The sequence below is a fragment of the Vipera ursinii genome (assembly GCF_947247035.1).
Source record: "Vipera ursinii genome assembly, chromosome: 2".
Classification (NCBI taxonomy): Eukaryota; Metazoa; Chordata; class Lepidosauria; order Squamata; family Viperidae; genus Vipera; species Vipera ursinii.
In genome coordinates, this window is record NC_139513.1 from 19,576,317 (window position 1) to 19,603,072 (window position 26,756).

The 26,756-nt window shown below is 48.4% G+C and overlaps 2 protein-coding genes across 11 annotated transcripts in view; one reads left to right on the forward strand and one right to left on the reverse strand.

Annotated features, from left to right (window-relative positions):
• Positions 1-17,699, forward strand: part of BAG6 (BAG cochaperone 6) — a 42,100-nt gene extending 24,401 nt beyond the window's left edge. For all 7 annotated transcript variants that reach the window (XM_083352625.1, XM_083352623.1, XM_083352629.1 and 4 more), the window contains 11 exons: positions 616-961; positions 4,014-4,183; positions 4,309-4,362; positions 6,774-6,876; positions 6,974-7,098; positions 8,850-8,996; positions 11,014-11,073; positions 14,338-14,481; positions 15,317-15,424; positions 16,106-16,252; positions 17,338-17,699. In XM_083352625.1, the coding sequence (XP_083208751.1) occupies positions 616-961; positions 4,014-4,183; positions 4,309-4,362; positions 6,774-6,876; positions 6,974-7,098; positions 8,850-8,996; positions 11,014-11,073; positions 14,338-14,481; positions 15,317-15,424; positions 16,106-16,252; positions 17,338-17,436 (1,503 nt within the window). In that variant the 3' untranslated portion in view covers positions 17,437-17,699. The remainder of the gene's footprint in view (positions 1-615; positions 962-4,013; positions 4,184-4,308; positions 4,363-6,773; positions 6,877-6,973; positions 7,099-8,849; positions 8,997-11,013; positions 11,074-14,337; positions 14,482-15,316; positions 15,425-16,105; positions 16,253-17,337) is intronic.
• A 5,087-nt stretch (positions 17,700-22,786) lies between these two features.
• The window catches only part of PRRC2A (proline rich coiled-coil 2A), a 60,850-nt gene continuing 56,880 nt past the window's right edge, over positions 22,787-26,756 (reverse strand). For 2 of the 4 annotated variants that reach the window (XM_083352613.1, XM_083352611.1), the window contains 5 exons: positions 26,609-26,707; positions 26,273-26,503; positions 26,097-26,185; positions 23,718-23,811; positions 22,787-23,590 (listed from right to left, as the gene is read on the reverse strand). In XM_083352613.1, coding sequence (XP_083208739.1) covers positions 23,420-23,590; positions 23,718-23,811; positions 26,097-26,185; positions 26,273-26,503; positions 26,609-26,707 — 684 coding nt within the window. In that variant the 3' untranslated portion in view covers positions 22,787-23,419. Of the gene's footprint in view, positions 23,595-23,717; positions 23,812-26,096; positions 26,186-26,272; positions 26,504-26,608; positions 26,708-26,756 lie in introns of all 4 variants that reach the window. The other 2 variants (XM_083352614.1, XM_083352612.1) reach the window with 1 other exon arrangement.

Below are 26,756 nucleotides of genomic sequence, written 5' to 3' on the forward strand. Positions count from 1 at the left end.
CCTCCCCTCCCCTCTTCCTTTCTCTCTCTGCTCTTTCTCCTCTTTTCATTCTCTATTTTTCTCTCTTTCTCAATCTTTCTCCTTCTCTTTTTCCTTCATTTGTTCTCCCTCTCCCTCTCTATTTCTTCTTCTCTCCCAAATAGTCACCTCTCCTTGTTTTAATTTAGAGAAGGAAACATTTCAACAAGGACCGTCCGAATGACAGCAGCCCATCTGGCCTGCTAGATCAGCCCCAAGCCAGAACAGAATCCCTGAGCCAGCCCTAAGCCTGCAAAGCCGCCTGCATTTGGCATCCCAAATCTGGCTTTGCTGCTTTTTTTTGGGGGGGGGTGTCTTGTTGCTTCCGCTTCTCTGCCTTCAAATCATTATTGGTCTGAAGATGCTAGGGCTGGATCCAGCTTTGTGAGAGAAATCCCTTCATGGGTAACCCTATCCTTAGAAATCTTAGTGCCAAATTCTCCAGATCCCCCAGTTGTGCTGTCACAACTCCTTACTCGTTCGGTCTTTCCTCTCTCTTTTGAAGTGGAAAAAAAGCGGGCCTTAAGGCTTCCCAAAATTATTGCCGCTCTTTCCAAGCATCCCCTCTCTCTCTCGCTTCCCTTCTTTTTCTCCCAGGCGACACAAATGGGAGGAGGCCCTCCACACCCTCCCGAGCAGACGGTGCCGCCTCCGCAGCCAGCAGCCTCTCCTTCGCCTCCTCCTCCTCCTCCTCCCTCGGCCCCCCAAGGAGGACCGGAAGGGTTCTCGGCTGGCCTGGGCAGCGGCGGCCATGGCGGTCGTGGGGGCCCCTCAGCGGACCCTTTGCCTCCCGAGTTCTTCACCAGCGTGGTCCAAGGGGTGCTGTCCTCCATGATGGGTTCCCTCAGTGCCCAGCAGGGCAGCACGGAGAGCATCGCTGACTTCATCCAGCGCCTCAGCGGCACCAGCAACATCTTCGAGCCGGGCACGGAAGGCGCGCTGGGTAAGGCGCAGGCGGCCGCTCCGGCACTTGGGGAGCGATCGAAGTGGGATTAAAACTTGGATTTCTGGTCCGAAGGATTCGACCAGGCATTTGGAGTTCTGCGATACTTGCCTCCTTGATTCCTCGTATCTTAATGGGTCCTTCATTGAAGAATTTTAAAGGAGAGGCTTGTGGTGTAAGAGAGGCTGATTTCACAATTCGGGTCTTTTTTTTCCCTTTCTTCAGGAGTCTGTGATTTTATGCCGACAAAGGGGAAAATAGGCTGATTTATTTGGGGTGGCCCAGTTGCCGCTTTGTGCTTAAATCAAACCGATCTTTTATTATGGTCAAAGGCCAGCATAAGGAGGACGGGCGCAAAGAATTTAAAAGCAGGGGGGAAAAAACATACAAAAATAAGATGACCTAAAAAGCTGAAATAATGTAAAAATTCTAAAGAAAATAAAATAATAATAATAATAATAATAATAATAATAATAATAATAATAATAATAATAATAATAATATAATTATTTAATAATAATAATAATAATAATAATAATAATAATGATAATAATAATAAATAAATAAATAAATGGACATTAAAAAAAGCATGGCAAATTTTTCTTTGCATTCCCCCCCGACTTTTAAAAGTCCTCATTCCCCACTCTCCTTGTGCTGTTTCCCCCACCCCCCCGTAATAAAGGTTGATTTGATTTAATTTGCCATTTGTGCTTAAGCGCAAGGCCATTCTTTGATTGCAGGGCCCGGTGTCTTCCTTTATCTTCTTTCTCCTCGTGGCCTCAATCTCAAAACCTTGTTGAGTAGTCCAAAATGAAAAAAAAAAAGAAAAAGAAAGAAAGAAAAAGGAAGAAACGTTTTGCTTTTGAATATTCAGAATATTTGGCTTGCTGCCGTGCCGTTCTAGCCCTCCAGTGCAGGCGTATTTTGTATTGCAGTTGAGGAGCTAATGTTTAGAGTTAATTTTCATCCACCGGCATCTCATCTCATCTCATCTGGGGCTGAGATGGAATTCAAAATAATAATAATAATAATAATAATAATAATAATAATAATAATAATAATAATAATAATAAGAAGAAGAAGAAGAAGAAGAAGAAGAAGAAGAAGAAGAAGAAGTAGTTGTTGGAAGGGACCTTGGAGGTCATCTAGCCCAACCCCCTGCTAAGGCAGGAAACCCTATACCATTTCAGGCAAATGGCTGTCCAGTCTCTTCTTAAAAACTTCCAGTGTTGGAGCATTCACCGTTTCTGGAGGCAGGTTGTTCCACTGGTTAATTGTTCTAACTGCCAGGAAGTTTCTCCTTAGTTCTAGGTTGCTTCTCTCCTTGATTAGTTTCCATCCGTTGCTTCTTGTCCTGCTTTCAGGTGCTTTGGAGAATAGCTTGGCTCCCTCTTCTTTGTGGTAGCCCCTGAGATATTGGAACACTGCCATCATGTCACCCCTCACCCTTCTCTTCATTAAACTACACATACCCAATTCCAACAACCGTTCCCTATATGTTTTAGCCTCCAGTCCCCCAATCATCTTTGTTGCTCTTCTCTGTACTCTTTCTAGAGTCTTCTAGTCCTGTTTAGCTACTTCACTGGCTCTTCCAGAGACTCCCCTGTTGCTCTTCCCCTTGCGACCTTCCTTCCTTTGTGCTCCCGCTGTTTAAATCTATCCAGCGGTCAATTAATCCGTCAGAATAGAGCTGGAAGGGACCTTGGAGGTGTTCTAGTCCAATCCTCTTTATCATTTGAGACAAGTGACTGCCCAGTCTCTTCTTAAAAAACTGCAGCGATGGAGCACCTGCAACTTTGGTTAATTGTTCTCGCTGTTAGGAAGTTTATCTTTTAATTTCAGTTTGTTTTTCTCCTTGGGTTAGTTTCCATCTGTTTTTTTTTTCTTGTCTTGCCCCCTCTGGTGCTTTGCAAAACAAGTCAGCCCCCTCTTCTTTGTGGCAATCCCCCCAAACACTGGAATAGTGCTGCCACGTCCCCACTAGCCCTTCCCCCCCCCTAGACTGGCCAAATCCAAATCCTGCCACCTTTCTTTGTGTGTTTTAGTCTCCAGGCCTTTAATCTTCTTGGTTGCTCTTCTTTGCACTTTCCCCCAAAGTCTCAACGCCTTTCTTGTAATGTAAACTGGATGTAGGATTCCGGGTGTGGTCTTACTAAGGATTTGTAAAGCGCTATTGGTCCTGCGAACGAGACACGGTGGCTCATGTTTACTGATAAAAGACCCGAGTTTCATTTTTTAAAATCCATTAAGAGCCACTCCCTCTGGTTCAAAGTTCTGCATGATAATGACCTGAGAGGTTTACTCGAGAGTATTGCCTGAAACCAGCCTGACATGCAGTGTATTGAGTAGTAAGTAGTCTTAGCGGGTTTGGAGCAGTGATCAACAGCAGCGATAGCACTTGAGGCTTAAATACCACTTCATGGTGCTTTACACCCTTGTCTAAGCGATTTACAGAGCCAGCATATTGTGTGTGTGTCTCTCTCTCCCCCCCTTTCACCGGGAACAATTGGCCTGAGTCGATCTTGAGCCCATCAGGATCGAACTGCTGGCAGTCAGCAGAATTAGCCTGCAATACTGTATTCTAATGTGGGACGGGGTGGCTCAGTGGGTTAGGACGCTGAGCTTGTCGATCAGAAGGTCGGCAGTTTGGCAGGTCGAATCCCGAGTGCCGCGTAACAGAGTGAGCGCCTGTTACTTGTCCCAGCTTCTGCCAACCTAGCAGTTCGAAAGCACGTAAAAAATGCAAGTAGAAAAATAGGGACCACTACGGTGGGAAGGTAACAGCGTTCCGTGCGCCTTGGGCGTCTAGTCATGCCGGCCACATGACCACGGAGACGTCCTCGGACAAGCGCTGGCTCTTCGGCTTTGAAACGGAGATGAGCACCGGTCCCTAGAGTCGGAAACGACTAGCACGCATGTGCGGGGCAACCTTGACCTTTACCTATTGGTCCTGCTGGTCTGGACCAGGACTTTTGAGGGACCGGTGACAACCCCTTGTTTGTTTGTTTGTTTATTTATTTATTTATTCTCCTGTCTTGTTTTTTTTCCCCAGGCTTCTTTGGAGACCTGCTATCTTTGATCTGCCAGAACTTCTCCATGGTTGACATGGTGATGTTGCTTCACGGCCAGTTCCAGCCCCTGCAGCGGATTCAGCCCCAGCTCAGCCATTTTTTCCGGGAAGAGTACCTGCACGGTCAGGAGCCCACCGACCGCAACGTCCGGGTGAGATGACTCTCTCTTGACCCTGGACGTTCCTTCTCCATTTTTTCTTTTTCTTTTTCTTTTTCCCCCCTTGCTGCTCTTTGCCTTCACAGGCTAATCACAGCCTTCTCTTTGGGTTCTTTCAGATGGCCACCTACAGTTTAATTAATGGCTTGGAGGAATACGTCCGGGAGAGTTTTGTAAGTCTGAGTCCGCTTTCCTTTCTCTGCTTTGATGGAGCTGTGTGGTTTAGGCTGGCGAACGGGAACCGCAACTGGCCCCTCAGCTTGTGGAGATGAAGGCGTCAGTGGGTTGGGTCGAGCCAAGTCAGTGTCTTATCATCACAGTCAAAAGACCAGAGCAAGGTAGAAGCGCTCGAAGGAGTATCCATCTAAAAATTCTAGAGTAAAATAATAAGTAACAAATAAAATTTAAATATATACAATCACAATTTGGCATCCAGCTTGTCAGTTGCACCCGAACAAAACCCAGCGTACTATAATATCAGCCTTTAAGCTGTGAGGCCGGTGGCTTTAAATCAGGGGTGGGCAATTTTTCCCAAGGGGCCCCATGAGAAACTGGGACTGCTGTTGCTCCGTCCCCTGGCACTGCTGCCTCGCCCCTGACGCTGCCCCTGCCCCACCCTTCACCGATGCCACTTCCATGTGCACCATTACCCCGCCCCTGACACTGCCGTTGCTCCGCCCCTTGTTGCCACTGCTGCAGGCCACTGCCCAAGGGCTGTAAAATACCCACATCTGGTTTAGATGGATACAGGCCGCTTCAGAGCTCTCTCTCTCTCTCTCTGACCTCTGGGACTGTTGGGACATCTTTGGATCACCTTTTGCATGTACGCAGAATGCTTGACGTACAACCGGTCACTAAGTCACCATTCATAGTTACAACTGACCTGAAAAAGGGACCTGTGACCCAGATTCAGAGTTCTGACAGCCGGGCCCTCTCCGTAGTTGGCTGATTGAACTTCGGACCCTCGGCAACGTTTACAGCCCTTTTGCAGCGCCCCATGTTACGTGACTGTGTCCCTTACCATGGTTTTTGCTGGACGCTGGCACTTTCAGTTTTTAGCAAAGCCACGTCAATAAACAAGCCGTTGGGTGATTTAACAACCGTGCTATGTGTTTGGTGGCAGATTGACTGAAGACTGGTGATTCACTTAACTGCCACGAAAAGGTGGTAAAATTGGGTTTTGTCGTGTGACCAGCCGGACATACGACCATAAGGGTCAGGTTCCATGACGGTTGTATGTCAAGGACTACTTATAAAGCCTGTGGAGATTCTCAAGTCATCCAGGTCATTGTTGTACGAAAGGTGCTTTTTCAAGAGACAAGTGGACTTCCTTTGTTTGTTTTTTTTCTTTGAAGACATTTCACTTCTCATCCTTCAGCTCTGACTGGATAGTGGGGAATGGAAGGATTTATACTCCTTGCAGACAGCTGGTCACTTGCATTTTTTTTAGAGAGTCGTTGAGGCCACTTGGAGATTTAACTGTATCCTCAAGGTCACCTGAGTAAGTGCACATGGGTGTGGAGCCTTCTTGGAACTGCTGAAAGTTTGCACTACTCAGGTGACACCCCCCCCCCAAGGACACAGACAAACCCCCAGGTGACCTCAACGACTCTCTAAAAGAAGGCAAATGACCAGCCTGTCTGCAAGGACTTATGAATCCTTCCCACCCTCCAGTCAGAGCCGAAGAAGCTTCTTGGATGAGAAGCGAAACGCCAAGCGAAAAACCAAGGAAGTCTGGTTGCCTCCTGAAAAAAAAAAAGCACCTTTGGGACAACTATTTATACCGTGTGTGTGTGTGTGTGTGTCTTCAAACATGGCCCTTTTATGACTTGTGGACTTCATCTCCCAGAATTTCTCAGCCAGGCTTCAGATCTACGTGCCGGGTTCCTTTACTCTTTAAAAGGCAGAAGTTCTGTTCCGAAGAGAAGTTGGTTTTTTTTTTTCATTTGTAAAAAGAAAATAGTGCTGTTCAGTGCAGTCCCATACCACCACCCTCCTCACTTAATTCTGCACACCTGGCCAGCTCTGAAAAGCAGCGGCTTGGAAATTCCCTACAAATGAAAACTTGCCCTAATTTTCCAGGTGTGCTATGTTTTGGGGAGGTCCCAAACAGCAATCACAACGCTCCGGATAAGCACTCATAAACCTGCACCCGGGTCCGTTCACTCCTATTTCAGGGCAATAATCCAGAATTCCTTTTATTTATTTTATTTATTTTTATTTTAATTGCATTTATATCCCGCCCTTCTCTGAAGACTCAGGGCGGCTTACAAGCTTAGCAGTAGCCTTCATTCTATGTATATGCCTGCTTGTTCGGGCTTTCACACACACCCCAAGCGGCATTATTACAAAGTCAGCTTAATTGCCCCCAACAATCTGGGTCCTCATTTTACCTACCTGGGAAGGATTGGAAGGCTGAGTCAACCTTGAGCCTGGTGGGACTCGAACCTGCACTAATTGCAGGCAGCTGGTGTTACTTAAGGAGGCATCAGCCCACTGCTCCACCAAGGCTCTGGGCTTTTGGGTCTGTTACTTTGTTTGTTTTTTGGGGGGGATTCCTCCCTACCTACCTCCCCCCCACCAGGCCTCTGTCCAAGTCCAAGATGGGGTTGACATTACCCGCACCAATCTGGAGTTCCTGCAGGAGCAGTTCAACCGAATCGCCACGCATATCTTGCACTGCACCGGTAAGAAGAAGGCGAGACGCAGCCTTGAAGGAAGCTTTGCGGGAGAAAATCCGTTAAGCTGGCCTTGCTGACGTTTGCCACTTTTTCCTTCTTCTAGATCACACCTTTGGATACCGATTGCTTGAGCTGTGCAACCAGGGCCTCTTTGAGTGCTTGGCGCTGAATCTTTACTGCTTGCGAGGGGAACAGACGGCCCTCACCACAGTCATCAACGACCGGATTGTGAGTGACAGACAGTTGGCCTCTTTTGAGGGAGGAGGACCTCTTGAAGATCTGAGAACTTTGTTTTGGTGTAACCTGGAGATGGAGTTGCCTTAGTGACCGTTCGAAGTTAACAACAGCAGTGGAAAAAGTGACCTATGACAGCTTTTCACACTTAACAACCGTTGCAGTATCCTCACGGTCACGTGAACGAAATTTGGATGCTTGGCAACTGGTTCACATTTATGACGGTCCCGGCGTCCCGGCGTGTGTGTGTGTGTGTGTGTGTGTGTGTGTGTGTGTGTGTGTGTGTGACGCGATCCCCTTTTGCGACCTTCTGACACTCAGAAGTCAAGGGGGAAGCCAGATTCACGGACCAACCTTGGTAGTAACTTAACAGTCTCAGTGATTCACTTAACAACTGTGGCAAGAAAGATCATAAAATGGGGCACAGCCCATTTAACGAGTGCCTCGCTTAGTGACAGAAATCTTGGGCTCATTAGGGGGTCGTAATTTGAGACGACCCACATATCGCCATCGCCGCTACAGGTAGAGAGTCCCCTTGATGAGTGCTTGAAGTTACGATGGACTTGGAGAAAATTATTTACAAGCCATCCTTAAAGTCACCACTGCAGTAGTAGCATCACTGAGGTCCTCTGATTGCATTTAAGGCGCTTGGCGTCTAATTTGCATTTATGATCAGTTAGCATCCTGTGGTCCTGTGATCGTGTTTTGCGACTTTTTTGTTGCTTTCTGGCAAAAACAACCACAACACCAAAACCCAGAGTGGATCCAGACTTAAGATCATCCGATTCCCTTAATGGCCACACGATTTGCTTAACAATTACAAAATGGAGTCTGGTTGGTTACATGGCAGCTTGACTTATGACCAAAATCTGGGCTCGATTTTAAGCCCAGGATTACCTGTGTTGGTTTCTTAGTTTTGGTCCCTGATTCTGGTAATTCGAAGGAGCTTTCCGATAGCACCAGGTTTGAAAATATTTTATGAGCCAGGAAACTGGCTGTTCGGTACAAGTCACAGGCATGGGGTCCTCTGTAAGGTCTGGATCGTTTGCTCAGAACCACCTGCCTGTTGCTCACTTGTCTGAGAACGGACAGCAAAGACCGTTTTTTCCCTTTTTCTTCTCCTTTTCCCCTTTCCTCTCTTCCTGTTTTCCATTTCTCTTCTTCCTCCTCTCCTCTTTCCTCCCCTCTTCCTCCTTTCCTTTCCTTTCCCCTCCTCTCTTCCTCTTCCTCCATCTCCCCTCTCCTCGTTTTCCATCTCCCCTCCCCACTCCCCTCCCCTCTTCCTCCTTTTCTCCCCTCCCCTCCCCTCTCCTCTTCTTCCCTCTTCCTCCTCCTCTTCCTCCTTCCCTTTCATTTCCCCTCCTTTCCCCTCCCCTCTTCCTCCTCTTCCTCTCCTCTCCTCTTTCCTCCCCTCTTCTTCTTCCTCCTTTCCTTTCCCCTCCTTTCCCCTCCCTTCTTCCTCCTCTTCCTCTCCTCTCCTCTTTCCTCCCCTCTTCCTCCTTTCCTTTCCCCTCCTTTCCCCTCCCCTCCCCTCTTCCTCCTCTTCCTCTCCTCCCCTCTTCCTTTTCCTCCTTTCCTTTCCTTTCCACTCCCCTCCCCTCTTCCTCTTCTTTCTCTCCTATCCCCTCCCCTCTTCCTTCTTTTCTCTCCTCTCCCTTCCCCTCCTCTCCTTCCCTCTTCCTCCTTCTCCCCTCTCCTCGTCCTCCATCTCCCCTCCCCACTCCTCTCCTCTCTCCTCTCACCAGAGGCGGATGTCAGCAGATATGAACCCGTCCTTGGTGAGCTGGCTCACCACTATGATGAGCATGCGTCTGCAGGTCATCCTGGAACACATGCCAGTCACAGAGGAACAGATCCTGCAGTATGTCCGCAGGGTGGGAGACCTCCCACAGGTAAGGGGCATTGTGAAATCAATGGGTCAAAAGAGGAGGGGAAGGGAATTCCTAGAGCTTGGGTGGGGACCGGCAGCTGTGGCCAAAGCAGAGCCTAGTATTCAGCTGGCAGGTATAAAGCTCAGGGCCCAGTCAAGTCCTTTGGTAATCTCCACCCTGGAATTGGCCTAAGAACGTCAACTGTGCAAGAGGAAGTGGCTGGTGGTGCTTCATTTAGGGTGAGGTTGGGATGGACAATGCCGGGAAGTTTTTTTCGGTGACGGGACGGGCCCTTTGACCTCCCATTGGAGGTCCATGCGTTTCCGACATTGAATTGCGAGCTCTCCAGAGTTGTAACTTAAGTAACTAAATAAATAAGCACATACACAAATGACCTTCCTTCCAGAAAAAAAATTGAAGAGAGCTTTTCCGGGGTTTTTTGGTTTTTTTTAAGGGTGTCAGACCTGCCATAACTTAAACCTCTAGTTAAAAAGGATCCTTGGCTCTATTTATTGAGAAAGGCATCATTTATTAGAGATCAAGTAAATTGCAGTATTGCAAAGCCGGAACTGAGAATCTCTTTTCAAAATCCCTAAGTTCTACTTTTCCCTCCCTTCGCTCTCTCACATTGTCCACTCGGGTGTGTCCAATCAGGTTCCGGCAAGATGTTTTCATAATGATGGGTCCAGGCGTACTTTGGTATGTGGCTCCCTCCTCCTCCTTAGCTGGGTGACCTTGAGGCAGCATCTCGAGGAGATACAGCACTAACTTTCGTATTCCCAAACATTCCCCCCTTCCTTTCCCCTCTCCCCCAGTTCAAGACAGTCTTATCACTGCATAGCAGTGAAGCACAAGTAAGCATAAGGTGGCAGCTGACAGAGGGGGGCGGTCTCTGCTTTGGTATGTTTTAAGGTAGTTATAAGATTTATTATGGTTATGTTTATGATTGTGAACTAATCAAGGGTCTTCTGTGATTGTGGCGGGATACAAATCTAATCAGTAAGCAAGCCAGTAGTAGCATGAGTGTTGTGATAATGGGGCATGTGTGGTCAGGTGTGGTTAGTGCGTAGTGCTAGGGTGACTATTGGGAAAAAAATTAAAATAAAGAACAAACCCAGAAAAGGGACAGATTTGAAGGAGGCTGATAAGGATAAAGAAATGTTAATGGGTTTTTGTTTATAACCTAGCTTTGCAAAGGAAAAATCGAGAGCAAAACCACGAAAAACTTTTACAAGAAGGAACATTCTAGTGAAAATATCTAAAATCAAACAGTATCTGTTGATTTATTTTAAGAATGACCTAAATAAAGATCAAAGGTGAGGGTTTTTTTTAAAAATAAAAATAAAAATCTATAGGATAGCTTTCGGAAATAAGGGACTGTCCTTTATAATAAAGGATATGTAGAAGGTAAAGGTAAAGGTTCCCCCGCACGTGTGTGCTAGTCGTTTTCGACTAGGGGCCGGTGCTCATCTCCGTTTCAAAGCCGAAGAGCCAGCGCTTGTCCGAGGACGTCTCCGTGGTCATGTGGCCAGCATGACTAGATGTCAAAGGCGCTGTTGTTACCTTCCCACCGTAGTGGCCCCTGTTTTTCTACTTGCATTTTTCACATGCTTTCGAACTGCTAGGTTGGCAGAAGCTGGGACGCGTAACAGGCACTCACTCTGCTATGCGGCACTTGGGATTCGACCCGCCAAACTGCCGACCTGATCGACAAGCTCAGCGTCCTAACCCACTGAGCCACCGCGTGTTTTTTTTTAAAGGTAAAAAAGATGCTAATATTTACAGTGAAAGGATATGAGATCACTGTAAATATTAGCATCTTTTTTACCTTTTTTTTTAAACAACCAGCTTTTAACTTTTCCACATACACCCTTTACAAGCTGGTTTAAGATTTAGTGTCGTCCTGCTTTATAGTGTTGCTTTGCCTCCAAGAAGTTGGGTGTGAGCAGAGCAGGGTCCAGAAGAGGAAAGATGGCAGGGGAAAACCCAGAGTGCACTGCCGTGGCTTTGATACCTTTTTTTCCTTCCACCTTCTCAGCCCGCTCCTGAAGAGCCCATGGACGTCCAGATTGCAGAACAGGCTCCAGAGACCATGCAGGTAAATAATAATAATAATAATAATAATAATAATAATAATAATAATAATAATAATAATAATAATAATAATAATAATAATAATAATAATAATAATAATAATAATAATAATTTTATTTATATACCGCCCTTCTCCCGAAGGACTCAGGGCGGTGAACAGGGCAGATATATAAAAAATACAAAAATACAAAAGTTAAAAGAAAATTAAACATATGCCCAACTAAAAACAATAAATACAGATATTAAAAATGACATAAAAACCCAACCCATGGGTATGTAGTGGGAGGTGGTTTTTTTTTTAACACACTTCCGGGCAGACTGTGATGGACAAGTGTGAAAGTAATTGTAGTGCTTGGAGGCTGTAGGTGATGATTTGGGTCTGTTGAGATCTTCAGTTGTTTTTTTCCCTTCAAATGTGGGGCGCAATACGAGATCGGGGATCCTTGCTGTGAGCTGCTGCTTCTACCATGCAGAATGAAATTTTCTCCTCTGGAACATTAAATAAAAGGCCTCTTGTCAGTCGGCAGGAGTGCTGATTTACTGCCAACCTATCGAGTACTCGAAAGGCGAGGGTTGGCCAGCGCAAGCAAATGACAGCCGACAGCCAACTGACTTAAAAGCCAACCATCAACACACCTCAATCAGCATCTTAAAGAGCCACATACCAGAGGCATTATATAAATCCCACACACAGGACAGGCACACACACTGCTAGGGGGATGTTCCTTGTGGATGGGCTCCAGCAAGACAAAATCTCGGGTCCCAGTGACTGGCCCAGATTGGATCCTGCATTAAAGAAAAGGAACAGGACTTTTCAGTCAGTCTTCTTGGTCTATTTATTTATTTATTTATTTAGATTTATATACCGCCCTTTCCTGAAGGACTCAGGGCGGTTTACAGGGCATTTAAAAGAAAGTCAATACAAACGTTAAAACAAATTTAAAAAGATTAAATAAAACCCTGAGAAAAATAAAAAACCCAGTTAAAATTAAAATTAAAAAATTCTCAGCCTGGGCCAGAGAGCTCGAAGAGCCAGGTCTTCAGGTCCCGGCGGAATGAACGGAGGTCGGGGGCAGTCCTAAGCTCCGCAGGCAGCTGGTTCCACAGGGCAGGCGCACCCACTGAGAAGGCCCTACCCCTGGGTGTTACCCGCTGGCAATCTTTAACCGGCGGCACCCTGAGAAGACCCTCCCTGTGGGAGCGCACTGGACGAAGGGAGCTTGATGCTGGCAGCAGGTGTTCCCTCAAATATCCCGGACCCTTGCCATTTAGTTAACCTGACCTTTAGTTAACCAGTAAGAACATAGACTCGACAATCCAAAAAAGTCTGGAAAAAGCAACAACAATCATTAAACAACAACAACTCCAGAGCATCACCTAGAGTAGTACATCTCAACCTTGACCACTTCAACGTGGCTGGCTGAGGAATTTTGGGAGTTGAAATCCATACATCTTAAAAGTTGCCAAGGGTGAGAAACAATAACCTAGGCCAGGAGTAGGCAACCTTGGTTCTTTTATGACTCGTGGACTTCAACTCCCAGAATTCCTCAGCCAGCCATGCTCACGGCTGGCTCAGGAATTCTGGGAGTTGAAGTCCACGAGTCATAAAAGAGCCAAGGTTGCCTACCCTTGGCCTGTGGCTGAGGAATTCTGGGAGTTGAAGTCCGTGAGTCATAAAAGAGCCAAGGTTGCCGACCCCTGGCCTAGGGTATCAACCGTCCCATTGACATATGCAGCAAAAGAAAATCCTGGGACATTATTTTACCAAGAGTATAGCGTTACTGATGGATCCACATAGGCACAGTAGAAGCAAAGCCAGTTATGAAGTTTTTTGCGCGAAAAGCTGCATAGTTAAAATCCCCCTTCCCCTCCCCCTACCGCCCACTGTCCAGTTTCCACCAATCCAGTGCAATCTCTTTGTTTTGGGAAACAGTCTGCTCGGCTCACATGCTCTCACCGTTCGACCTTGAGGTGTGAGATTCTCCCAGGCCTCAGACGGTACTCACAAATTCCTCAGGCCACAGAGGGTACGCACAAATTCCTCAGTTCCCGCCCAGCCGCTTGTACATTCCAATCCTACCCCTTCCTCCCTGGTTTCTGTTGTCTGGCTGCAAAGTTCACAACGAGCTGGCCGTGACGGGTTCATTCTAATCCAGGTTTGGCGATAGAACCAGGTTCAAATGGAGCCAAGGTGGGATAGCATGGAACAAAGAAAAGCTGTTTTAGAGGGCGGGTCACCAGGGTAACAGGGAAAAGTCAGCTTGCTGGGTCTCCCTGGATGACATTATTTAAACACAGCATGCCAACTGTCTCAGACTGAGATGGGTAGAAGCTACGTGGAGTCCTTGTTTGCCGACCACTTGCTTTACGACCATTCAGAGTTGCAGTGGCGCTGAACAACCAATCCTTAAAAGAGTTCCTGGTCATCTCACCTCCCGGAAAGTCAGTGAAGAAACCAGCGGAGAAAAATTGCAAAGTCCCTCCGGCTTCTTTCCCTTCGCTTGGTGCCTGGCCTCCTGCTGACCAATCCATAGATCTTGCGGTCACGTGACTTTGCATTTACAACCACGATTGCGTAACAACGCCAATCACGACCCCCTCCCCCCATGGCTGAGGACTACCAATATGGAGGGATAGGGCTTTATGGTTGATCAGTGGCACCTTGAATTGCGTCCAGAAACCCACTGTCGGGCAACGCAGCTGATGATACCAAGGTATCTCGACTGCCCATGCCAGCACATTCCGGCCAGCTGCAGCTCCTGAGTAGAGTTCAAGGCAAAGCCAACCGTAGACCATATGTCAAGTGTCCGACGTATGGGCTTTTCAAGTGACTCTGAGGCATTGTTTACCTTAAAAGTCCTTTATTCAGCCTAATACACCGGCAAATGCTTGCTCGAAGGAAGCTGGAATCTGAAATCTCCGCCCCTTGCACAATATATTAAAACACAATTCTCCACCTTTCTAATTTTGTCATTAATCACATTCTCCAATTAATTTAAAGAATCAAGTTTCCCTTCTGTTAGAAGACCGCCAAGGCCTTATCTTCTTTAGTTAGAGAGATGGCCTTGAAAGTGCATTCCTACTCATCCCTCCTCCCAACCTTAAACTAATCTTTTAAAGCAATACACAGGTTTAACATATGAAATGGCTACTTCTTCATCTCGTCAAGCAATAACGGATGTTAGCAGCGTGGACACCATGTTGCGACAGCTCGGTCTGGCTTTGTGAGGCTCCTCAGTGCATCCCTGCTCTTTCCTCTCTTTTGCAGCGAGAGACGGCGGCCTCCCCAGCCCCAGCTACGACGGCGGAAGAAGCCATGCCCCAGCAGCGAGGGGAGCCGGAACGTGAGGAATTGCAGCAGGGGGAGCCCCCTGCCTCCGACGTGGAGCCCTGGGCTGCTGCTGTGCCCCCTGTGAGTTCCCTTGGATGGAAAAAAAGGGACGGGGGGGAAAGGAGGACCCCTGCGTAGTGCAGAGCACATTGTGGGGGGTTAGGGGGGGTCCTTGGCGCTCTCTGAGTTTGCTTGCTTGCAGACGTTTCATTACCTAAACTAGATAACAGAACTGTGGTGGTGCAGTGGTTAGAGTACAGTATTGCAGGCTAATTCTACTGACTGCCCAGCAGTTTGGCCGTTCGAGTCTCACTGGCTCAAGGTTGACTCAGATTTCCATCATAGGTTGGAAAATGAGGAGCCAGATTGTTGGGGGGGGGCAATATGCTGATTCTGTAAACCTCTTAGAGCAGCGGTCCCCAACTTTTCCAGCTTGGTGGCCCGGCCTGGTGTAGGTGTAAGGGGCTTGTGTGTGTCATGTGAGTGACAGGTGCGCATGCGCAGCTCTATTTGAGAGATGCGTGCACACGCTCCACTCACGTGAATGGAGCGTCGCGAGCACAAGCCCCCTTTGCTTGCACGAATGGAGCTTCGCACAAAAGTGCCTGCCGCTCACGTGACTGGAGCTTCGCAGGCGTGTGCTTGCCCATTTCTCCCGTGGTGTGGTTTCAAACAGGCCACGGCCTGAGGGCTCGGGAGCCCTGGCTTATAGAAGGCTGGAAAGCACCATGAAGCGGTATATCAGTCTAAGTGCTATTGCTATTGCTATTGCTAACATCATCACTGAGATGCTAGCGCTGATGATGATGTTACCTAGTTTGGATAACGAAACATATGTAAGAAAACAAGCAGGCTCAGAGAGCACCAAGGGCGCTAACCAGTTCCCGGAATCTCCTCTCCCCTTCTCCTCTGCCAGGAGTGGGTGCCCATCATCCGGGAGGACATCCAGAGCCAGCGCAAGCTCAAGCAACAGCCTCCCCTCAGTGACGCTTATCTGAGTGGCATGCCAGCTAAGCGGCGCAAGGTGAGACCGGGCCCTCTTGCAAAGTGGGCAAGAACATTCATTTGCCTGGAGTGTTTTTTTTTTGTTTAAAAAAGGAGGTTTTAAAGAAGAGATTGGATGGCCATTTGTTTGGAATGGTATGAGGTTTTCTGCTTGAACGGGGGTTGGACTAAAAGACTAGAAGACCCAGTCTTATTTTCAGAGAAACCCCGTATATGTACGTTGCCTCCCTGAAAATGAGACTGGGTCCTTTTTTTTTCTCCCTCCGAAAAAGGCTCCAGGTCTTATTTTCAGGTTAGGCCTTACCTCACCTTCGGCACTGACAGCCCCACCCAGCCAGTCCACTTCTTCTGGGGCCAAAGTTCTGCAGCTGTATTTGGGCCTGCATTTTGCAGTCAGGCCTCAGCAGCCGAGAAAGCCCTGTGACTGGGAAATGCAGGCCTGGCTGCAGAAGAGGCCTCAGAAGAAGTGGGCCGGCAAGAAGAGGCCTGGCTGCATGGTAAGTGGGTGCGGGGCGGATGGGGCAGCTCCACACCCCCAGCCCTGCCCTAACTTGATTTTTAGGTGTGTGCCTTGTCCCCAAACGGGCTTATTTTTGGGATAGGGATTATATTAGGCCCACCCCCAAAAATCAAGGTCGGGCTAAAATTGCGGTATAAAATTTCGCTGATGCTTAATTTTTTTAAAAAATTTTTTTTGCAGACAATGCAGGGTGATGGCCCCTCATTGCTCCTGTCAGAGGCCGTCAACAAAGCTGCGAGAGCAGTCGGAGCAAAACCTTTGACGAGCGCCGAGAGCCTGAACCGAGACCTTGCTGATCCGGCATTGCAAGATGGCTACCAGCAGCAGGTGGGATGTGTTCCTTGGCTGTGGGTCAGACAGAGGGCACAATGGCAGGTCCCAGAGGCTTCCTTAATAGAAAGGGGCAGTTGCCATAAAGGGCCCTGGTGGTGCAGTGGTTGGAATGCAGTATTGCAAGCTGACTCAGCTTCACAGCCAGGAGTTCAATCTTGACCGGCTCAAGGTTGACTCGGCCTTTCAAGGTGGGCAAAATGATTGTGGCGGGATGGGGTGAGAGGAGCGGGTGGTGGGAGGACAATATGCTGACTCTGTAAACCACTTAGAGAGGACTCTAAAGCAGGGCTTTTCAACCAGTGGTACGGGTACCACCTGTGGTACATTGGCACCCGGCAGGTGGTACGCGACCACCCTAGAAAAGTGGTAGCGGGGGAAGGGAATGAGCTGAAGCGGTGGCAGCACCGCAGAAGCCTGAGCGAAAGATGGCTGGAGCTGCGGGGCTGTCAGGGCTCAGCGGAGCTTGGCGCTGATCCTGGCGCTTCTGAGCCCAGAAGAAGCGCCGATCAGCTGGATTGTTGCAGCATCTCCAGGGTCTTGTGATTAACATTCAGATGCTTCGCAACGGATTCATTGTGTCCCAGGGTCATGTGAAGTGACCAAAACCTGCTGCAACCACCCAGCAGAGGGGGGGGGGGAGGGAATAAAAACCAAACTCCACCCCACCCCCGCTGCCAATCCTCAACAGAAATGCTCACAACAATGAAAACCTCGGACAAGAAGAAGAGCACCACCGGGCAGGCTGGCAGGTGTCTTGCTCGGCTGTGGCTTGCTGGGAGGGGGGCACATTTTTCAGTGCCATTGTAACTTCAAACAGTCACTAAGCGAACTGTTGTAAGTCGAGGACTACCTGTACTTCATCACTTTTTTCCTTTTCTGGGGGGGTCATCAAGTTTTTGACACCTTGTTAGGCGACTGGTGGTACTCGGATGTTGCCATATCCTAAAAGTGGTACAAGGGGTGAAAAGGTTGAAAAGCCCTGCTCTAAAGCACTCTGCAGTGGTATATAATTCTAAGTGCTATTGCTTTGGCTAATCGATGCTCTGCTTTCTCCTCCCCCCACACTTTTTTCCCCCCAGTTGAAATCCGATCTGCAGGAAAAACTTCAGGCTGATCCCAGCTTCAATCCTCAGCGCTTTCCCAGTGCCCAGCAGGCCTTTGTGGCTGAGGACTCCTAAGAGGGGCTGGCCGGAAGCGCCTGAGGCCAGGGCCTGTTCCTCAAGGCTGGCCTCACTCCATATGTGATTGATGCAGACACCCACTCCTTTCTCAGGCCAAATATTTAAATTCCATTTATTTTCCCCCATGGTTGCAGTGACTATTCCCCTCCCCCAATCCCCAAGCTGCTGCCAAAATCAATAAATAAAACCACATGTCTAGATCCAGTTGTTGTGGGGTTTTTTTTTCCCTCCCCCTCAAAAAAATAAAAATCTATTGCGGATTTTATGCTTTGTAGCGCCTTTGTCTGGAGTTATTTTTTGCCAAGCTGATGTCGTTTCTGGCTCACACAGCCAGAAGGGAGGCGTAAAAGGAACCACACGGGCTTCAGCTTTAGTTTAGTCATTGTACACTGTGCAGCAGTAACAGTGCAAGGTGTCTCAACGGTGTGTTCTCCCAAAGGCAACTGGACTGTGTTTTTACCTTGAGGAAGAAGAGGTTTCGCTTCTCACCCAAGAAGCTTCACCGGTTCTTTTTTTTGAAAAAGCATCTCTTGAGACAACCATGACTTGGATGACTTGAGAATCTACATAGACATCTTAACAATGCAAGGTGCACTGAGATCAAGAAGCAGCTTTCACAGACTCCACGTGGAGAGCGGGGGAATCTCAGTTTTCGGACACTGAATTTAAGAAACTGACTAAACAGGTGGATTTGGGACTTAGGTTTTCACTGTACAGATAGTCCTCGAGTTACGAATGTAAAGGCTGCCCGTTCCATTCGTAACTCAGTAGGAGTGAATCTCGTCCCTTGAACGTGATTCACTCCCAACTTTCGCTCAGGCGTTCACTAGTTTAATGCATGGGCGAATGCGCGGCTTGTTAAGTGAACATGAAGTATCTCGTTGGGGAAGGCCATGGGGGGTGAGGATAGTGATGGAACAGGCCATCTTCAGACCACCCAAGGCCTCCCCTGACCCAGTGAAATACCTCAGGCTTCCTCACCTGGGGGCCCACAATTGCTCCCCTCCCCCCATTCTGCCGCGGCGAGATACTCACCTTGTGAAGATCTGTCTCCAGCCTCTCCCTGCTCCTGGCAAGAGCAGAGGGTGGTCTCCGAGGCCCAGAATGGACCTCTGGAAGCACGGTCACCGCCCACGGTCTCCGTTCTGGGCCTTGGAGGCCTAGAGCAGGGCTTTTCAACCAGTGATAAGGGTACCACCTGTGGTACATTGGCACTTGGCAGGTGGTACGCAACTATCCTAGAAAAGTGGTAGCGGGGGAGGAGAATGAGCTGAACCAGTGGCAGCACCGCACAAGCCTGAGCGACAGACGGCTGGAGCTGCAGGGCTGTCAGGGCTCAGCGGAAGCGCCAGGATCAGTGCCAGGCTCCAGCTGGAGCTCAGCGCTGAACCTGGTGCTTCTGCTGAGCCCAAAAGAAGCGCCGATCAGCTGGAATGTTGCAGCATCCCCAGGGTCTTGTGATTTACATTCAGATGCTTGGCAACTGATTCATATTTATGACGGTCACAGTGGCCCAGGGTCATGTGAAGTGACCCAAACCTGCTGCAACCACCCAGTAGATGGGAGGGGGGAATAAAAATCAAACATACCCCCACCCCACTCCCGCTGCCAATCCTCAACAGAAATGCTCACAACAATGAAATCCTCGGACAGAAGAAAGAGTGCCACCAGGCGGGCAGGCAGGTGTCTTGCTCGGCTGTGGCTTGTGGGCCACTTTTTTCAGTGCCATTGTAACTTCAAAACAGTCACCAAGCGAACTGTTGTAAGTTGAGGACTACCTGTACATCACTTTTTTCCTTTTTTTTTTGGTCATCAAGTTTTTGACACCTTGCTAGGCAACTGGTGGTACTTGGATGTTGCCATATCCTAAAAGTGGTACAATGGGTGAAAAGGTTGAAAAGCCCTGGTCTAGAGGAGGCCTCCGAGGCCCAGAACAGACCTTCGGAGCCCCACTGAAGCATCCCCCAGCGTCATTTCCTGGTGGCAGCAACCTGGAAAAGGCCTCTGACGTCCAGATCAACCCTTCAGAATCCAGCTGAAGCGTCCCCTGGTGTCATTTCCGGGTGTCGGAGGCCTTTTCTGGGCTGCTGCCGCCTGGAAATGATGCCAGGGGATGCTTTAGTGGGGCTTGGAAGGCCCGTTCTGGGCCTCCGAGGCCCAGAACAGGCTGTGGACAGCAGGCATGTGCTTCCAGAGGTCCATTCTCCCCCAGCTTTTGTTCCATTCTCTGTTGCATGGAACAGAGGCCTAAACTATTGTGAGATCATGCAAGATCAGTAGTGTGAGATCTTGTGCCATTGATCTCGCGTCATCTTGCATTACTTTAGGCCTCTATTCTCTGTGAATGCACCGCAGGAAGCAGCGAAATGAAGGATCTCTCGATCTTTGCAAAGTGAGTATCCATAGGCCTAGTGCCTAGGCCAGGGAGACCCGGGGGGCGGGTGGGGGAATAGTCAGGGTGAATGTTGCAGTGCCACTGCGGTGTTCCGTAAGGATGATCGACTGCTTTGGTGCGGCAACATGTGTAATTTTGGGACTTTTGTAAACACTAGGGGGCGCTTATCGCGTAACTTCGAATGTTGGCTTAGGGAACGCTCATAACTTGGGGATTACTTGTAGTTGAGTCTGCAAAACTGCTGAAACGTAGGAACGTTTGAGGTCCTTGCTGCTTTCTGAGCTTGGTGCTTTTCTTGCAGACATTTCATTACCCATCTAGGTAACATCACCACTAGGAGTGGTTTGTTGTTTATATAGAAATGGCTTCCCCTGTCAGTGTTGGTGGGAGTGTTCTTAGTAGTTCCTTGATTAGACCGTTGTATGGAGAATTTTCTCCAGCTCAACCTCAAATAGAATAGGATTTGGAAGGGTCCATGTAGGTCATCTAGTCCAACCCCCTGCCCAAGCAGGAGTCCCTACACCATTTGACAGACGGCAGTCCAGCCTCTTCTTGAAAGCCTCCAGTGATGAAACACCAACAAAATCTGAAGGCAGTCTGTTCCAATGGTTGATTGTTCTGTCAGGAAATTTCTCCTTATTTCCAAGTTGAATCTCTCCTTGGATCAGTTTCCATCCGTCATTCCTTGTCTGGCCTTCAGGTGCCTTGGAAAATAGGTTGACCCCCCCTCCTCCCTGTGACAGCCCCTCAAATATTGGAAGTCTGCTATCATGTCTCCCCTCGTCTTTCTCTTCAGTAGACTAGCCGTGCCCAGTTCCTGTAACCGTTCTTCATGTTTTAGGCCCCAGGCCCCTAGAGCTTGGCCTGCCCATCACTTCATGGCTTGACTACTGAAATGAACTCTACACGGGGTTGCTCTTGAAGACCATTCAGAAGCTTCAGCTAATGCAGAATGCAGTGGGCACTTTACAATAATGGGTGTACCTCAGTATGCCCTCATCACAAGCTGCAGTGATGGCCAGTTTGCTTTTAGGTGTGATTCGAAGCGCTGGTCACTACCCTACAAAGAGGGATCGCTTGTCTCCCATTGTTGCAGCCCAGCCATTTTTTTTAACCTGGCAGGGTTGGTATGCCCTGGGTTGCATTGATTGAGCAATTTCATTTGTGGGGGGCCACAAAGTACACCCACGTTAGCAGCATCTGCTCTCTGGAATGAAGCATTCTCTCGCCCACCCAAAACAGCTTCCACTCTACTGGAGGTTTGAAGGACCCCGAGGATGTGGCTTTTTGCCCAGCCTTTTGGCAAGGATGATTGAGGCCTTTTTTTCTTTTTCTTTCTTTCTTTCCTTCTTTTTTCTTTCTTTCTTTTCTTTCTTTTTCTTTCTTTTTCTTTCTTTCTTTCTTTCTTTCTTTCTTTCTTTCTTTCTTTCTTTCTTTCTTTCCTGGTTCTTTTCTCTGCCATGTTTGCTTGTGCTTCTTGTGTTGATATTTTAAAAATATTTTTAACTTGCGAATTGCAGAATTTCTGGGACTCGGCTGTCGGTCTGCATTTATTATTGTTAAATTGGACCACTTAAATATAAAGGAGGCCAAATTAATGATATCGGGTACAGCAACCGAACTTGGAATTGACAGCTTCTGCCTTTTAGAACCAACTTGCCAACAAGAAATACGGAAACACGTTGTAGAAAAATATATTCCAAGGGCTTTTGATGCGTCAGCACCTACTAATGTCATTCATAATGGTGCAGGCAATAGTTTTCCATCTGACAGTATGGAAGAAAACAAACAAACAAACCTGGAATTTGAAGAAACCCAAGTAGAAAACCTGGGGACAGATTAATTCTGAAGAAAATCTGTGTGGTTGATGGCACAATTAAAAGAGGTCTGATTTCAATATTGCCATTTCCTTCGGTGGTGCACAAATCTCACGCCAGCAGCCTAAGGTTTAGTTAGCTTAGAACGGTAGAAGAAAACCTTTTCTATCACTAGTCATTCATCTGTAGTCTTCTCTCCCTGCCCCACCCGAGAGCTTCTGTGGACCATACAGGAGGAAAATGCCATGTGACACTCTGCCCTCAGATTCTTGGATAGATCTTAACACTTGCTATGAGGTTTCCTTCCGACTTGTTCTAAGGCATCGTCATAATTTTATTGAACAAGTGGCTAATAGCGCAGTGGTTAGAATACAGTAAAGGTTCCCCCGCACATGCGTGCTACTTGTTTCCGACTCTAGGGGCCGGTGCTCATCTCCGTTTCAAAGCCGAAGAGCCAGCGCTTGTCCGAGGACGTCTCCGTGGTCATGTGGCCGGCGTGACTAGACGCCAAAGGCGCACGGAACGCTGTTACCTTCCCACCGGAGTGGTCCCTATTTTTCTACTTGCATTTTTTACGTGCTTTCGAACTGCTAGGTTGGCAGAAGCTGGGACGAGTAACAGGCGCTCACTCTGTTACGCGGCACTCGGGATTCGCCCCGCCAAACTGCCGACCTTCTGATCAACAAGCTCAGCGTCCTAACCCACTGAGCCACCCCGTCCCACATTAGAATACAGTATGCAGGCTAATTCTGCTGACTGCCAGCAGTTCGATCCTGACGGGCTCAAGATCGACTCAGGCCCAGATTGTTCCCGGTGAAAGGGGGGGGGGGGAAGAGAGAGACACACACACAATATGCTGGCTCTGTAAATCGCTTAGAGAAGGCTGTAAAGCACCATGAAGTGGTATTTAAGCCTCAAGTACTATTGCTGCTGTTGATCACTGCTCCAAACCCGCTAAGACTACTTACTACTCAATATACTGCATGTCAGGCTGGTTTCAGGCAATACTCTCGAGTAAACCTCTCAGGTCATTATCACGCAGAACTTTTAACCAGAGGGAGTGGCTCTTAATGGATTTTAAAAAATGAAACTCGGGTCTTTTATCAGTAAACATTTGACGATCGGGGAACTCAAACAGATTGATCTTTTTATTTTATTGGTTTTTTTTAAACAACTTTTTTTTTGGTTTTATTTATTTAAACAAACCAGCTCGACCACCTTTTAAAAACTCAACGCTTCCTATTTCAAACTCAGGGGAGCAGATAAGACAGGAGAGGAGGCAGGCTCCCAGGCACGCCTCCCCCTACTCCCATAAATAGAAGAGGGGAGAGGCAAGACCTCACATGTTCATATTTATATATATTTACACTCCACGCTTTAGAGCAGCTCCCCCCCCCAGCTCGGATCAAGAGGCAACGCGGCCCCTCCCAGGAAAAAAAAATAAAAATAAACTCAGGTGAAACCAAAGGAAATTAAGCAAAAATACATTCAGCTGGGAGCCTCCTCAAGTCCTGATCCTTGCCCCCCCGCCCCCCGCCAAATTACACTCCGAGTATCCCACTAAGAGTCTAAACACCCCTAAACAGAGGGGACAGATTCCGCGTGCCCCCTCCCCACATAAACAGAAAAGGAGTTAAGGAGACACCCCCGCCCCATCTTTAGGATACATCAACCGAGAGGAAGGAGGAGCCCCAGCAAAGAGCCCTCCCAACCCCCACCCACACAGAAAGAAAAAAATATATATATATATCATTCTGAAGAGAGGATGTCAACCAAATCCAAAGGGGAGGGAGGAGTATTCTGGGTTAGTGGTGTCCGGAGAGATTGGGGTCTTGCTTGTCGGTGTGGGAACGGGTGTCCGGCTCGAGGCGGCGGGTGGGAGCTCCATCCCGGGGTTGAGCTGCCCGTTCCCAGCAGCGGGGGTTCCACCGAAGGACATCTGGCTGAGAGAGGAGGGCAAGGTGAGGAGTGGAAGGAAAAGAGAACGAGGGGGGGGGGTTTAAAGTCTGGCCCCGCCAGCTTATCCATCGTCTGCCATTCGGTTAGCCCCCAGGAGCCGGCCTCACCTGCTGGTAGACCTCAAAGCGCTGGGCGCGGAAGAGGCCGCTGTAACCAGACCCGGGAGATTTGAGCCTGGCACTGAAGCCTCCAGAGAAAGGCCTGCAGGACAAGGGAAAAAGACTCTCAGCCTTGGAAAAACAGCCCAGACACGCCTTGCCTTGGGCTCTCGGTGGGGCTCTGAGGACGCCGCTTCTAAGGAAAAACAGTTTGAACTCTTGTGTGTGTTTCCCCTCCTTCCCCTCCCCGGGGATTTTTTTTTTAAAAAAAATATTTACATCCCGTTTCTCTTTCTAAACAGAAAATCCTGAAAGCCAGGTGTTTGGTTGTTGTTGTTTTTTTCCTGTAAAAGAAGAAAGGATTTATGTTCTGCTCTTCCAAAAGAATAATAATAATAATAATAAAAATCTCTACAGGGAGAAGCAAAAGCATTAATGATAGTTTACTAGGCCAGGGGTATGCAACCTTGGCTCTTTTATGACTCGTGGACTTCAACTCCCAGAATTCCTGAGCCAGCCGTGAGCATGGTTGGCTGAGGAATTCTGGGAGTTGAAGTCCACGAGTCATAAAAGAGCCAAGGTTGCCTACCCCTGGCCTAGGCCAAGACTTAAAAACCTTCTTTGGAATGCTTCCCTTGTAAAATTGGGACTTATTGTTAAAATTTAAGATTCCCCTCTTTCCTTCAAGAAGCTCCCAGCAGCTTACACGCAATCCTGGACTTGCACGTTTGGTTGAGTGATTGTTCAAAGTTGCAACGGCACTGAAAAAAATGTGACCTGTGACCGTTTTTTCACGCTAACGACCTTTGCAGCATCCCCGTGATCACGTATGTGATCAAAATTCAGACGCCTGGAAACTGGTTCATATTTAGGACCGTTGCCGCGTCCCAAGGACAGGTGACCCGCTTTTGCAACCTTTTGACAAGCGAAGTCAACGGGGAAGCCGAATTCACTTAAGAACCGGGTTACTAACATTAACAACTGCAGCGATTCACTTAACAGCGGTGGCAAGAAAGGTTGTACAGTGGGACAAAGCTCACTTAACCAATCTCTCCCTTGACAACAGAAATTGTAGGCTCAATTGTGGTCGTACGTCGAGGACTACCTGTACTAAGTTATCCCTCCACAAATTAGCCTTCAGAAGCTTGTGAGGTAAACTTGAGGCTGTCAAGAGGGGCCGTGTCCAGGACAGCCTCTTTCCTCATGTTCTGTCTTCTTGTAGATCCTTTATTTAAAACGGGTAAATGAAAAACTGAAATGCTACCATGAAAACTTCCTTAAACATCATCTTTTTTTTTTTTTTTTACAATAACGCCTCCCAACTCCAACAGGCATTGTTCATGCTGAGAGCGGTGGGAGGAAGTGACTGGCTGAAGAATTCTGGGAGTTGAAGCCCACACCTCTTAAAATTGCCAGGTTGGGAAACCTGGATTCATTCAAACTAATGGAAGAAACGCTCCTCTCCTCTTGCAGGAACCCCTTTTTCAATCCATTTCAAAGCAAGGATTTGCACAGGTGAACTGGGATTCCCCCGCCGGTAACCATCTGTGCTACACCCAGATGTAATACAGGGAAAAACTAACGAGGCAAGAAGTCGCAGTGACACTTCTTCCTTCAGTTACTTTTTGAAATTCTCCTTTTCCACCATCATCATCCCCCACGCTTGAGAGCTAACAGACCTTGATCAGGAGGGCTCTTGGGCCAGTAAGGGACATGACTGTTGTGATTCAGTGTCAGCCTGTGGATTCGGCAGCTGAGTCAGACAATTCTGAAGAGGAGGAGGAGGAGGGGTTTGGAGAGCCTTTGGTGTCAGAGGAAGGTTATGATGCACTACAGAACTCTCAGCCAGGCCCCTCCCTTCTTATTCCTCATCAGATTCAGCTGTGTGAGGATGAAGGATTGGAAGAAGACGATACACAGCTGGCTCTGTTCAGGGATGCTAGGAGCAGGAGGCAATCTAGCAGAACTGAGCAGAGGAAAGCAATGAGGCAACTCAGGAGAAGGCAATGAGAAGCCACGCCTTGAGTCTGCTGTTTAAAATGGAAATGTGTGGGAGGTGCTGGTTGCTGAAGGTAACCGTTTGAAGAGCTTCTGATAAAGTCTTGGTCTGTATTTGTTTAAACTTTTGTTTGAACTTTTTCGTTTAGCTTTTGCAAATAAATTTGGTTGGATTAGTTCCAGCCTATTGTTTATAAAAGGGGGTTGTCCCTGACATTCCAACAGGGCCGGTCGTAGGCTGGAACTGAACATTGACAGAGGAATCCCAATACATTTTCAAAACTTCACCCAGCTGGAAGAACAAATACGTTTGTGGTCTTGGGAATTCAGATCACTTCAACTACAGATCATTTCACACACACACACACACCACACACAGAGAGTACTTGCCTGTTCCCAGAAGGGGGTCGGGCACCTACAGACCCCAGGCCGTTAAGTTTCCGGTAATCTGCCAGCGATTTCATTTCCAGAGCGTGAAGCTGAAGAAAACGAGCCTTGTTAGAAGCTGGGAGTGGGAGGCATCCCTTCCTTCCCAACAGGCCCCGTTTGGACAACCCTCCTGTTACCTCATTCCGTCCTACTCCGCCGGGAGGAAAGGCTCGGATGGCCGGAGACACCAGTCGCCCAGCCAGCTGTCCCGGTGGCCGGAGTGCCTGGGCAGCCACAGGAACCAGAGGCATTGGAGGCGGCGGTGGGGGCGGCGGCTGGGGTGCAGCGGCAGCTGGGGGCGCTTGTTGCAAAGAGCCAAAGTTCACCACCGGTGGTAACTGGGGGGGCTCCACCACTGGCAAGAGCACCTGGGGCGGAAGCAGAAAGAGAAGAGGCGGAGGCTGCATTCACGCCCCTCCCGGGGAGTCGGGGGGGGGGGGAAATCTCCATGAGAGAAAGCTCACCCTCCTCACCTGTTGGGCAGGCCCTGGGGCCGTCAGGAAATTGCTCTGGCTGCCTTGCCCCAGTGTGGCTGGGTAGAACTCGGAGGGGGAGGCGAGTTCCTGGCGCACCTGTGGAAAAAAGAAGAGCAGGTCAGGGGGCATCTGCTTCTCGGGTGGC